Source organism: Notamacropus eugenii, chromosome 3 (assembly GCF_028372415.1).
Source record: "Notamacropus eugenii isolate mMacEug1 chromosome 3, mMacEug1.pri_v2, whole genome shotgun sequence".
NCBI classification, from domain to species: Eukaryota; Metazoa; Chordata; class Mammalia; order Diprotodontia; family Macropodidae; genus Notamacropus; species Notamacropus eugenii.
Genome location: NC_092874.1, coordinates 372,055,511 through 372,070,232, shown reverse-complemented (window position 1 = coordinate 372,070,232; position 14,722 = coordinate 372,055,511). Strand labels below are relative to the sequence as shown.

Below are 14,722 nucleotides of genomic sequence, written 5' to 3'. Positions count from 1 at the left end.
TGACCTCAGTTTATGAAGTATCATTCAAAACACTGAACCCATTGAAGAATCAGAAAACCAAGAATGTTGTATTGGTCTGTTACCATTACGATAATTTCTTTGTAAATGCATGTTGCAGAAATATGAGGACTTTCGGTGATGCAACATTGACTTTCTTCATCACTGAAGTTTCTCTGACTAGCAGCGTGATGACATAACAAATGAGATTGATACTCTTTTAATCAAAAAAATTTGTAATATTTTGCAAAGCCTGTGTCTCAAAATGTCTAGATCTTTAAGAAAATAGAGCAACTGGAAAAAATCATACCTATAGAATAGACCTAGAGATACCATCTGATCCATGACTTCAGATTTGCAAATTGCTTATTTGTGACTAGCATCTGCAGAGATGAACATCTCACAGCCTATCACAATGACTATTAAAAGATTTTCCCTTCTTTCCAACTGAAGTTTCTGCTTCCCGTTCCTTCTATTCCATCTAATAAGAAAAGTGACAGTCACAGAGTAACATTTAGATAGCACTCTTAAGGATTACAGAGTGCCTTGCATGTGTTGTATAACAGGAATATAGAAAACATGTTAATTATATCTTCCTTGCAAAATTCGCCAGTATCCTATCCCCTTCATTTTTTTCTTTTCTGTAACCATCTTCATCCTATTTACTCATTCTTTTGCCACAGACTTATTTTTTTTTTAATCTCTTTAATGTTTGGATTACACTGTTAAAATCATAGGATGAAAGATCTAGAGCAAAGGTCACTGTCCTATTCTCTCATTTTAAAATATGTAAAAATAATAACTAGAAATTATCTTGGATGTTCCAAAAGTCTTGGTGCAGTTTAAAACTTAATACTAGGCAACACCTTGGATAAGTCACTTTATTATACCTATTTATACCTGTTTCCCTATCCAGTTAGGTGACAAAAATACATGAAGGTTCTGTGATCTCCCCAGTGTTAGAAATTCCTTTCACCAAAGGCAGATCTGAACCAGTCTATTCTAACTTAATAACTAAGTCCTGGCTAGTTGGATAAAACACATGAAGGTTAAGGGACTTGTTCATACATCTAATAAAGCATTAGAAGCAAGATTTAAAAGCAGGTATCCCTGACTTTGAACCCAACCCTTTATCTATACCATAATATAGCCTTAAACTAATTAACTTATTAACTTTAAGCTTATTAACACATCTGGTAAAATAAAAAATTCTTCATATATTTTTGTCCCCTTACTGAATAGGCAAATATGAGGGATGGTACTACCTCTTTTACAAATGAGACATCCAAGTCTCAGAAATGACAAAGTGACTTGCCCAAGGTCACTTATCTAATTGATGACAGTATGGAAGAAAAACTAGTCATTTCTGACTTTTTTTTACTAGACTATCTGCTTTTGCTATTCGTTTAATTTTGCTCTACCATAGTTCTCTCTTATAGTCACATTCAGCTCTAGTGAGTCCACAGTCCTTTGAATGAGTTCATTTCTTTTTCAAGGGTGAACATCTTTACCTGTAGAAGGTAAATTTATTTACCTTTGTTCAAAGAACGTTTAGGTTCCTTTGAAGCATGAGTCTGGCTTTTTCATGCTTGTGGGCCAGAACTAAGCCAAAATTATTGGAAGGGTATGATAAAAAAAGAAAGAAAAAAAATTCACTTCTAAAAAAGAATATGTATATGTATCTCTGTGCACGCGTATATATATTTATGCGCACATACACATACATATGTATATATGTGAACATGTGTGTTGTGTATATACACATGTATAATTTTTATAATTATATAGACTATATACTATATATTGCTTGTATACTTTATTATATAATTCTATAAGATATAATTAATATATTATGCATTCTAAGATACATAGCATAGTATAATTAACACAAAACAAAATAATAATTATCGTACATCACATTTTAATGTTATATAAAATATAGTATGTGTTAGCACCTATGCTATATATGTTTATTTTATGCATTTTTTGAGAAGTAGTTTATACATAATATGGTATAAAACTATTTTACATGTAGTTTCTATATAATAAAATGTATCATGTTTTCTGTATGTATATAATAAAATATCACCATGTGGTATATTTTATATAATTTACATATCTATATAATGTTTAAAAAGTTTTCCATCATACCCTTTCAACTTCAATTATATTGTATATTACACAATATATTAGTGTATTATATATGTGTGTTTTATATATTATTTTTCTTTGTTTTATTAATATTTATTTTTAATACCCTGGTCATTGACCTCTCCCTTATTACAAAGAAAAACAAACAAATTCAACTAAAAAAAGATTTGATTATTGTATTATTTTAAATATTTAATTTATAGTATAAATATTTAATTTGTTATGTAACATTTAACTATATTAGAAATATTTCATTTAATTATTTAAAATAGAAAATAGTTTATTATTATTCCTATATGTATGCAACATTTTGCCCCTGTAATCTCCCATTTTGTCAACAACCCTGAGTATGATTGTCAGTTTTTAGATAGCTGAACAAATGCAGTAGATCAATGCTACGGACAATTCAAAAACATAGTGTTTGCTTTTGGAAACTACCTTTGGCATCACTTAATTTAACATTTCATTAATTAAAAATTTATTTTAAAAGATTTTATTTCTATATTTTATATTACCTTCATTTTCCCCAGTATCCCTTCCCCTCCCTCTCCCATAGGATCACTTCATATGACAATATTTTAAAGCAAAAAAAAAAAAGGAAAAATATAGCATATTTAATCAATCCATTGACTAAATCTGAACACATATGCAGTGTACTACAACACATGTGGGCCTTTATTCCTTACTTTTCACATGAGGAAAATGAGCCCTCTTGCCCAAGTCTTGCCTAAGGGTAACAGCCACATTAATCTCCTCGCTCCACCCATGGCCCAAGCCACACACACAGAAATTTACTCTCCAAACTTATTTTTTTTTCCTCTTGGGCAAGTACTAAGATGGGTTTGCATTACCTGAATGAACACCAATTAAAAGTTTCTAAGAGGTAATCCAGAAACTCATCCGGTGGTGAGGAAAACCCAATCAAAGATTTAAAATATACTACAGGTAATCCATAAAGAGGCAATTATGCACCGAAGGGATTTCTTGTGAGGAGAGGTGGGGCTGGGCTTGATAGGTTTTAAGATTCTATAACATCACCACATGGAGGGTTAACTGTAGTTCCAAACTGGAGGTTTTCCAAAATCTTCTGTAGAAACCCATGCTGGGGTGTTCTCATTTTCTGAGACCTATCTTCTGGTAAGTAAAAAAAAAAAAGATCTTTTAAGATCACATGGGCAGAGTGAGATTTGTACACAGCCATTTTATTCACTCATGCCTGACATCACAAAGCTCTGATTAGGAGTCCCCTGGAGCCAGAGGAAAGAAAACCTACCACTGAGAAAATTCTTCCAAATCATTCTGCAACCCTCTCTTTCCTGAGACCAACCCTTGCCACAGATTTCACAATCACTAACAATGAGGGCATGCACCTGGCTCTTTTTAACCATCGTGGAACTGGATGAGCAGGGCCACATTGAGAGCCAAAAACAAGTAATCACGAATATCTCAGACAGTATGAGTGGGGGGTGACAGAGTGGAGGTGCCCTCCCGAATGAGAAATGTGCTGAGTTGCACAGGGAACTTTCTCCCCTCTGTTAGTTCAGGGAAGAAGGGGAAATTGGGATCATTCTGTCAAACCCCTTTTATAACAAACTGGGCAAAGTAAATGGAAAAACACAAAAAGGGTTGGGTAGATTAGTTTACAGAAAAAAAGTACTGACCCAACTTGAAAGGGTTATAAACTGGACTGTTTTTTAAAATGAACAAATATTTTCATAGCTTCCCTGCCTCAGTCCAGTTCTTTCTCAATTATATACGCGTATTTCTTGGCTCCAGCAGGACAAGGGGAAAATGGCTAAGATCTTGGTTTAGAACCTATGGTATCTACCTGGAAGATAGGGGGCAGGGAGAACCCCAAAACCTACAGATGATCACAAATACTTGAGGATTTATTCTATTCATTGTCAGAGCAAATGATTTTTTACCTCTAAAGAGGCAGCCCGAAGTAGTCTCTACAAAAATCACGAAGTCCCAGTGCATTTGTGAACTAGTACCATTTATTCATTATCAGTGTCCATATAACTTTAGACTTAATATCATGATTGAAAATATATAACCCATAAATTATAAAACAAAACTATATTTAAACGTGTGACCCTACAACCTCCACGATCACCACCACCAAATGAAAAAAAAAACCATCCATGGAAGAATAATACTTTGGCTGGAGTTTTGGTTGTTGGCCTTTGTTTTCAAAGAGGACCAAAATGACATCACCATGGTGAAGTGAAGTTTCAGTGTGTCCGACTGTGACTGATCAGACCAGTACGAGCTCGGAATGCTCTACCACAGGTTGGGCACAGATAGTTCAGATTTATATATGGAAAGTACCTTTAAAAATCTAGTCATACCCTTTCATTTTACCAGTGAAGAAAATAAACTTAGAGAGGAGAACTAATTTATCCTTGATCGTTCTGCTAGAAAGCAGAAGTGGAGATTCCTTCTGATTGGATCATGCAACCAGTTTGAAATTAATGAACCACGGTGAAGTGAGGTGTGGAGGTGACTTCTCAACATTCATACCACTCCTTGGGTTTTTCTGAATATCTTCCTCCTCCCTTAGTACAAAACTGGCAGTGTGACATCCGGCTGTAAGTACTGATCAAGGTTAGCCACCTAAATCCTAAAACATGATCAGTCTAAGAGTTAAGAATCGGAGCTAAAATAGTTGTATACATAGTTATAGATATGGAGTTAAATGATTATATAGTTAAGATAATGGACAGCTCAATGACACCTCAGTGTTCTTCCAGGAGGTCAGGCATTGTTTTCTATGACTTTTTGTTTGTGTATATATATATATATATATATGTAGCTCTAATCAATAATTTCAAGGAGGAGCGGTTTAAATATGTAAATGTTTAAATGAAATTTGAATTTTCAAGCTAAATGCTACAAATTAGGGATATAGGAACATAGATCAAAAGCCTTCCTCTATGTTCCTCCCCACCTGATCTCTCCTCTTTCCTTCGGAGCAGATTTTCGGACCAGTCCAACAAATCATGAAATTTAAGACTATCGATGAAGTAATCAAGAGGGCCAACAACACCCACTATGGCTTATCAGCAGGCATTTTCACCAAAGACCTTGATAAAGCCATCACAGTTTCCTCCGCTCTTCAAGCTGGAACAGTCTGGTAAGTCAAACAATATTTGATGTGGTCTTTTGGATTATATGACATCTCAAATCACATTAACAGAACAACCTAGGACATTTACACAGTCAAATTTGTTTCTCTTTCAGACCAGGTGGCCTACTGGGATGTAGCCTTTCTCTGAGCTACTGATCATTTTATAGATAATAGATATTATAATTTAATTGAGGTCTGTTCACCTTATGTAGTTTATCTCTTGAACATATTTTTCCTGAAATTTGTTGTTTAATTTCAGCTATTAGAAAGGCAGGGTGGTATGAGTAGATAGAAATCCATGCTTGGAGTCAGGAAGACTGGAGTTTGAGAGCAGCCTCTGACAAATCATAGCTGAGGGGCAAGAGGATTAACCTCTTGTGTCCCAGGAACCTAAGATTTGAAGTTATAATAGGATTTGCCTTTCAGCTCCAGCAGAGGGAGCTTCCAAGTAAGTGAATTCTCTATGCTGATGAAATTACAGGTCTAGAGCAGTGAGAAAAATAATCAAGTTACTTATAAGCACCGATTCCATGCTAATTGTTGTGGAAGACTTTAGCAAAGTAGATGTGTATATGGTACAGTCCTTATGCTCAGGAAACTTTCTTCTATATAACATTAAATATATATACACATATATTATAGATATAGATATGTATGTATGTATGTATGTGTATATAAATATAGACATACACACATACATATAATTTTTGTGATTTCATTGGTGTAAGGAACTGCCAGGGGGAAAATTTCTTCTACTAATGTATACTGGTACCTTCTCTACTACTTTTAATTTTAAGAGAATTGCCTGGGATAATGAGAGGTTTAATAACTTGATCAGCATCACAGCCAGTGTGTGTAAAAGGTAGGATTTGTACCCACTCTCTCCTTGTTACATGTAGGACCTTGTCTTTTAGAGGTGAGTAAGGTTTCAGAAATTATCTCATCCAACCCCTACATTTTATAGATGTGGAAACTGAGATCTACAGGTAAAGTCACATCCAGTTTACACAGGTGGTAAGTAGAGCCAAAATTTGAACCTAGGTCCTATAATGTGAAATTAAGTTATACTTCTTCTAGAGCACACTATAACAGTATTATTCAGTGTTATGTGCTTGATCAGTTTCTTATGCAACTTGCCCCCTTTTACCTGGTCTACTGATTTTGAGATCTCACCCCCATTTCAAAAGACCTGCTTCCTATTCATTTTCTATTTTGCCTTAGTCAGGGACAAGTGGCCATTAGTCTTATGAGTCTCTTGTTACGGTGGATGATTGCCTTCATACTTCCCTCCACAAATCATCCCCTGGCACACTTCACAACAACTTTCTATTCAACAACAACGACAACAAAATGCAGTAGCAACAGCAGTCCACAATTCACTTCCTTATTGGTCATGGTCCCTACTCACAGTTTTCAAATCCCTGTGCTAAGGAATTCCTGGAACCAAAAGATTTTTCTAGCTTTGAGAAGTACTACTCCCATTATCTCTCAACCATAAAGAACATTGTTTCCTTTGACTCCATCAATTTCTTAGCATTTCAAAGTCATCCCTACTCTTTACCTTCTTCATAGTAGCCATGATTCCCTTCTTTCATGTTACAGTGAAAGGAACACTATATATGGAGTCAGAGGATTGAGGTTCAAATTACACTTCTTTCACTTCTTGTTTGACTTTGAGCAAGCTATTTAGCTCCTCTGCATCTCATTTTCCTCCTCTGTAAAATGAGATGTTGGACTAGAATCAGGGTGGAGAACCTGTGGCCTCCAGCCCACATGTGCCCCTCCAGGTCCTCAAGTGCAACTCTTTGACTGAGTTTGGATTTAGTGAAAAGGCTGCACTAAAGGACCTAGAGGACCACATGTAGCTTTGAGGCCACAGGCCCACCAACAGTACACTAGAGGGTCTCCAATATCCCTTCGAGCTCTAAAATTAATGATACTATGATCAAATGACTCTTGAGGAACACCTCTGGTAAAATTTCCCCAAAGGAGAAATCAGTGCCAATGTTTTTAATTTTGAACACCTATACATTTCCTGCTATTGAACATTTCTAAGTTTCCAACCTTACTACACTAACTTGACTCTCAGACATGAAGCACAAGTAGAAGAATGAATACTTTCCCTCCCTGTGTTCATTAACAATGACCAACTTAAAATGATACAATCTTGGATCACAGAAGATAATTTATGTGCGCCTACCAGATGAAGCAGGGTGATATAAAATGTCAACCTTAATTACTATCATTGAAGTCCCTGATCAGATAATTTGACAGTATTGAAAACTCAGTGTTGTGCATGTGTACTCGTGTATGTGTGTGTATGTATGTGTGTGTGTCTTTATGGCTTATATTTCCAGAAACAGACAAACTGTTTTGTTATTTTAAGTCAACTCTTTCATGCCTTGGTAGTATGATTTAACCAAAGCAGAAGATGTAGCTTTGAGATGTAAAGAGGAACCCAAGAACCACAAGTTCTTGACTTTAAGATCATCAGGGCTGGTGGCCATTTTTTCTTTGGGAAACTCCCTTTCACTGTCTTAAAACTGTGGAATAGTTGCTTTTAATGTGAATCCAGCAACTGAAGACAAACACAGCCAAAAAAATGTGTTGATGTTGTGTCATTAGAATTCAAAGCATCAGCAATCTTTCCATTTGCTTAACGGAAAGAACTCTCCAATATCTGTCCAAGTATTAGTGAATGGTCAAATTCTTGGCAAATGATTTGTCAGGGAGGCCTGGAAATTTCTTGGAAGCTGCTGTCAACTACCTCTTGTAACCTCAAGGAAAGAAGGAAAAGTGCAGAGAAAATAGATATAGATAGGTAGATGATAGATAGATAGATAGATAGATAGATAGATAGATAGATAGATTTTTTTAAAATAATTAAATCAAGCTCTTTTGTTACTGTCTTTTTAAAATTTTATTTTTAATTTATGGAATAAAATAAGTATTTCCATAACATAGCATAATAAAAGAGATGATTGCAATGAACTGCAAGTATGCTATATACAACTTGCTGTTTCTTTTAAGTACATAATAAAATTATCTTGTAAATTCCTTTTTTTCCCTTTTCTTCTCTCCCTCCCTCCATCCTGGAGATGGCTCTCATTAGACACAAATAGGTGTGTATGTTTGTGCATGTGTATATACACACACATATGTGTGTATATTTATATACACACATACGTGTATATGTGTATACATGTATATGCATGTATGTAAAACTATTCTATACATACTTCGATTTATTGCAGATAACACTTTTCTTCATATGCCCTTTATAGTTAATTTAGGTATTTATAATAATCAAAATGACCTAATCACTCAAAATCGTTCTTAAAACAATATTGCTGTCATTGTATACAATGTTCTCCTGGTTCTGCTCATTTCTCTCTTCATTATTTTGTGCACCTCTTTCCATGTTTTTCTAAGATCATTGAGCTTGTCCTTTCTTATAGCATAGTTTTATTCCATCACAGTCATACACCACAACTTGTTCAGCCATTCTCAGAATACCCCAGATGAGCTTTTTTAATATCTTCTAAATATATTTTGGTGGGGATGGTACATAAATAGTAATTCCAAGGAATGAAGTGCTTCAAAAGTAAGCTCCTTGTACTACAAAAGGAGTACAACTACATCAGTTGCCCAATCATCAAGAGGATTTTAGTATCTATAGTTTACATATTATAGGCATTAAGGACCTCTGTCCCTATACATCACCTTAGCTTTCCTAAAAGGTGAATCCTACTTCCTGTGTGTAGCACTAATATGATATACTGCTATTAATATGTTGGCACAGTTCTGAATCACAAAATATAATACACTCTCCAGATGGAAGACACAACCAGAAAATTCTATTCAGATACCAGAAGCTGAATCCCAACACCATAAAACCAATTCCATCATAGCAACAAAGAAATGTATGCACAAAACAACACATGGGCACTAGCATCCCCAAGCCTTCCCTTAGGTTTCCCACAAACCAGCTCCCTTAAACAAATCACAAACAGGCTCCCTTAAACAAAATCACAGACAAGCTCTTCCACTCATGCTAGTTGCTGCATACTCTTTCTTTCCCAACTCTGACTTCTCTGACTTATTTCCTACTCCACCCATTCAGCATGCTCCTCCCACCACAGACTCATATGACTCTGACCTATTAATGGATGGGAAAGATCTTCCCATTTAAATTACCATTACACTATGGCATGTTGTACGATTGATACAGTAGCAAGGGTAGTGACTTGGAAATGCAGAACCTGTGTGCAAATCCCCCCTTAGGATGCTTACCAAGAGAACTTGAGGAAATCACGACCTCCATGGCCTGCTTTTATTCTTCTCTGTAAAATGAAAGGATTAAATTAAATGATTTACAAGGTTTCTTCCAGTTTAAGATACATTATGGTGATCTCCTTCCTAATCAAACCCACTACATCTCATAGACCTAACAATACAAAGTATAGGAAACAAAATGAAATCTCTAGAATTTGCTCATAAATTAAACTATTAAAATTTGTTTAAAAATCTAGGAACTTGTCTAGTACACTTTGTGAGCTTAATTGTTACCAGCTATATTTAAAACATGTCTTGGATGTAAGCACTGTCTCCCTTCATTTATGCTGTTGGTGGTCTTTCCCCAACCCCTGGCCTAAATCTTAAGTGGCCATCTTGCCCATGCTTCTTGGGCTAATAAAATGGAGGGGGTGAGTGAAGAGAAGAAGGAGAAGGATCGTTTTGCGGACACTGTTCTTTCTGAACTTAGAGGCTGGTCCTTGGATGATAGACATAGTCTGTCACTAGGCACATACTGAGATGCTTCCAGGTTTCATAGAAAATGGTAAAGCTTGTACTTCACTCTTAGCTTTCCAGAACTAACCATAGATCTTTTAACAGGACTTGAAACATCTGAGCTGCTGCTAGTGTTTGTTGTATGTAGTTATCTGAGGCCAGATTTGAACTTACAAAAGTGAGTTTTCTGGACTCCAGGCCCACCACTCTATTCATGGAGCCACCTAGCTGTCCACAGAAATGCAAATTACTTTGTAAATAATACTTGAAGAGCTAAATGCTTTTAGCTGACCTGTTGATTCAATTAAACATGTGAAGTTTGGATTAACCACTTACTATCAACTGCACAGAAAGACAGTGTGGCATGTATTTCAAGACCTGAACTCAGAATGAGGAGGACTTGGGTTCAGGTCTCTCCTCTGACAATCCTCCTTGACCTTGCAGGGACCCAGACAACTCTTTAAAGCTCTAAGTTACAAAGCAAATGCCAATATGTGCATTGGCAACAGGGGTTTCCTTACTAGGAGTTCAAAGTGACCTCTTATAATCAAAGAAGTCACAAGTCCAATCAAAAAACTTTAAAAATTAAAAACAAATAAACTTTGCACATAATTTACACCAAAAAAAAATGCTTTATGGGATAAGTTGAAATAAGTATAAAATATTCTTGCTTCTTTAGGGTGAACTGCTATAGTGTGGTCTCTGCTCAAAGCCCTTTTGGTGGATTCAAGATGTCTGGGAATGGGCGAGAATTGTAAGTAAAGTTTTTGGGTATTTTTTGTGGTATCTCCAGCCAATTCAAATATGTGTTGAAGATTTATTTCCATATTAATGTTGATATCTCCACACTCCTGGATTCTTGGGACAATATCTTGATTCATTACTTTAACATGTACCTGTATTTCTCATCCATTTCCAAAATGGCTCATAAAGTTTTAGATTTCTCCCCTTAATATGAAAACGAATATAAAAACACTTATATATTATATACATGCATATAAATAGACATAAATATTGCATATACATATTCACATATGTGAACTTACATGCATGTACATTTGTTTAGTCCTTTTCAGTCATGTCTGACTCTTTGTGACCCCATTTGGGATTTTCTTGGCAAAGATACTGGAATAGTTTAACCTTTCCTCCTCCAGCTCTAATAACATATGAGGAAACTGAGGCAAAAAGTGTTAAATGACTTGCCTAAGGTCATACAACTAGTAAGTGTCAAAGGCCAGATTTGAACTCAAGGAGACGAGTCTTCCTGACTTCAAGTCTGGCACTCGGTGCACTATGGAGCCACCTAGCTGCCATGTACTTATATACACACATACTATTATTGGACAAAAGATAGGGACCAAATGCTCATATTCATTAAAATGAAAAATACAACTCTTGGTTCTATATAAATTCATTAAAGGGCCTTAGGAAACTGTACAACTACCTCTGTGTTACAAAGGAGCTGCTTGATTAATAGCAATACATGGCAGTTTTCTTCCAGGAATTCCTTAGACTAATGAAAGGGCCAATTCTTCTTCCCTGACTCTGTCTCCCACTCTCATTTTTTTTTTTCCCAACTGAAAAAGACTGACCAGCAAACACATGTAATTCAAATTACCATACAGATGAATAGATCTCCAAGAGTCATTTATATGACTAAATTTTGTATTCATCTTTAACTTAATCAAAGTTATCACAGTGAATTCACTTTAAATGACCTTGCAGCATGTTAAAAAACAAACAAAAAACTTCTGGCTCTAGAATCAGAGGAACCGTGTTCAAATTCTTGCTTTGACATTTGAAAACAATAAGACTTTTGACAACTTTTCTGGGCCCCATTCTTCTCATTAATCAAGTGAATGAGTTGGATGAGATGACTCCTCCCAAGGTGCCTTCTAATTCGAAATCAGTGATTCCATATATTTATATCCCAGAGTCAAATTTTAAGATGAGTGAGGAGTGCAGGAGAAGAATCAAAGCATTAGAGGACATCGTCCTCTATTTTTTTTATCAAGTCCTTTATTTTTCATATGAAGAAACTAAGTTTGAGGGAGGTTAAGGTCACCCCAGATTCTTTGGCACTCCAAGACAAGTTGCTTAACTTCTCTGTCATTCAGTTTCTTCATCTGTAGAATGAGGATATTCATAGTACCTACCTTCTAGGTTTGTTAGGAGATGATTATTTGTAAAGGCCTTTTCAAAAGTTGAAGTACTATATGAATGCTAGCTATGATTATTATTATTATTATTTCTACTATTACTACTGCTCTCAAAGTAGCTTTTCATGAGCCTTCACCGCCTCATTCTAGGTTCTTCTGAAACTTTGATAGATACCTTTAAAAAAACTGATTATAAAATCACTTCACTCATCTTAGACTTTACTGCACTCAGTTTCAATTTATCAGAAATTATTTTACCCATGCAAAAAATAGAAAGAAAATTGTCATGGTAAAAAAATAATTGGCACACCATAAGATGAAAATAATATGTGATCAAACTTCATATAGTGGCCTGCATTTATAAACAGAATACTAAAATCAATTGGTCCCAGTTCCCTTAGGTTTATTATTCAACAGTGCTTTATTAATTTTTTCTTAAGAAGATCGTATTTAGCCTTTGTCCTTCTAATAGTAAAGAAAGTAGTTAGCTCAGTAATAACACAAAAGAAATTGTGAAGAAATATATTTCTTCTGTGGAAATTACAAAGTGACAGGACATAAATATATATATATATACATATATATATATATATACACACACACACACACACTTATGCATATACATATATGTACATATGTAATATAATTTCTTGAATAAGAACTTAAAGGGGAAAAACTTGTTATGAATCAGGTTTAAGGTCAAGCTATTGTGCCACCACATGAGTTCCTCTTGGAACTAAGTTTGGGAAGTTCAGCTAATGAGCTACTTTGGCATGATCCAGATGCCTTCCAACATATTGGTCACCAGCCTTAAAGTGCTCTCTAGTTTAACATGTGTTAAAATAGTTTAAAATGTGGAACCAGAATATAATACTTTACTTCTAGAGGCCTCACAGAGTCCATTGGGTCTACCAGCAGCTTAGTCCTGGAAACTACAGCTCACTTGATGTAGCCCAAGAGTCAATTACCAATTTTGCCTATTATATGTCAACAATTCCACACAATTGAGCTTTGTATCAATAAAAACTCAGATCTTTTTCAGACTAACTGCTAGCTAGCATGCTTACTCCATCTTATATTTGTGAAGGTGATTTTAAAACACTCAACTTTATATTAATCCCTATTCAATTTCAGTTGACCAGATTTGGCCCAATATTCTAGACTGAGGAGGTTTCTTTGGATCTCACTCTCATCCAGTGTGTTAGCACATCACAAATTATCTTGTACGGGTCATAAGTATTTAAGTTTATCATTCCTCTGTCTTGGATTTATAACATTTTCTTTTCTGTTATAGCTTCCTGTTTGTTATATCCATTTTGTAGTGTTTCTTTGAACCAATATTGGAAATTAATTAATACTGGAATTAAATTTGTCACCCTTTATCCAACAATGGCTTAATAAGTAACTTAACATTATTACTTAGCTTATTAATAACTGGAAAATGCTTTCTCAGTTATGGTGAAGATCAAGCTTCCTCATCTTTAATAGTCATATAAAAGATATATGTACTTTGTTGTCTGGTGTTGTACAATCCCATTTGTCCAAAGACATGACCAGGGAAAGATGGTTGGGAATTTTCTGCAGGTATCAACATAAGCAGAGGCATGTATTTAATCCCTGTAATGGTCAAGAGCAGGGTCTCTTCACCTTGAATCCATAGGAACCCCCTCTCGCCCATGGGATACATCGATAAATTTCAGGAGGTCTATAGACTTGGATGGGAAAAAAATGCATCTTTGTTTTCATTCACCTCTGATTTCCTTCGTAAATCCTATGTATTTTTATTTTATGCATTGACAACATTCTTATGAAGTCTAGGCTTCACCAGACTGCCAAAGGAGGTCCACAACACAGAAAGATTCTAAGATCCCCTTGTCTAAAGAGATCGGTTTCCACACCTCATCATGCAACACAGTCTGCCAGCCCATACCTTGGCCTTTCAGGGGACTGTGGGCTAAGTTATATTCTCTGGGAAATAAGAATGGTCACAGCAGAACAGACCACCCATTCACCCAATGTGACTATGTACAGTTGGACTGCTCTAAGTGCACACTGCTACACAAACCCGATTCTCTTTTGGAACGTGATACTATCTCACCCCACTCTCATTTGCCATCTCCTACCAATAATTTTGGCTGCAGTTGACAAAAATCCTTAGTTATGCCATTGTATTTTATTCTGAAAACATTTCCTAAAATGTCAGTCCTGTATCTAATGAAGTGCAAGTACCTGTAATAGTTGTTCGTAATCTTGAGTGTTAGTGTGAAAATCCCTTAATTTCTCTTTAAAAGCTCCAAACTGGTTTCTCTATGACTTTTTGCAAAAAGGACTATTAGGTCAGACAATGCACCTAGTACCTGATGCTTCTGAGAAAATAAATCACTTCCCAAAACACTAATACCAATGCTCTTTGGTCCATACCTATAATTTTGTAAAACTTCGTAACTTTCAATTTAGAAATACACTGTACTAATCCAGATAATCAAATCCTCTC

General features: G+C 35.4%; 1 protein-coding gene across 6 annotated transcripts in view; it reads left to right on the top strand.

Annotated features, from left to right (window-relative positions):
• LOC140496993 (aldehyde dehydrogenase 1A1) overlaps nt 1-14,722 on the top strand; it is a 269,491-nt gene that overhangs the window by 57,488 nt on the left and 197,281 nt on the right. For 3 of the 6 annotated variants that reach the window (XM_072597453.1, XM_072597451.1, XM_072597448.1), the window contains 2 exons: nt 5,127-5,284; nt 10,749-10,823. The exons of the other annotated variants lie outside the window; for them this stretch is intronic. In XM_072597453.1, the coding sequence (XP_072453554.1) occupies nt 5,127-5,284; nt 10,749-10,823 (233 nt within the window). The remainder of the gene's footprint in view (nt 1-5,126; nt 5,285-10,748; nt 10,824-14,722) is intronic. 6 annotated transcript variants of the gene reach the window in all.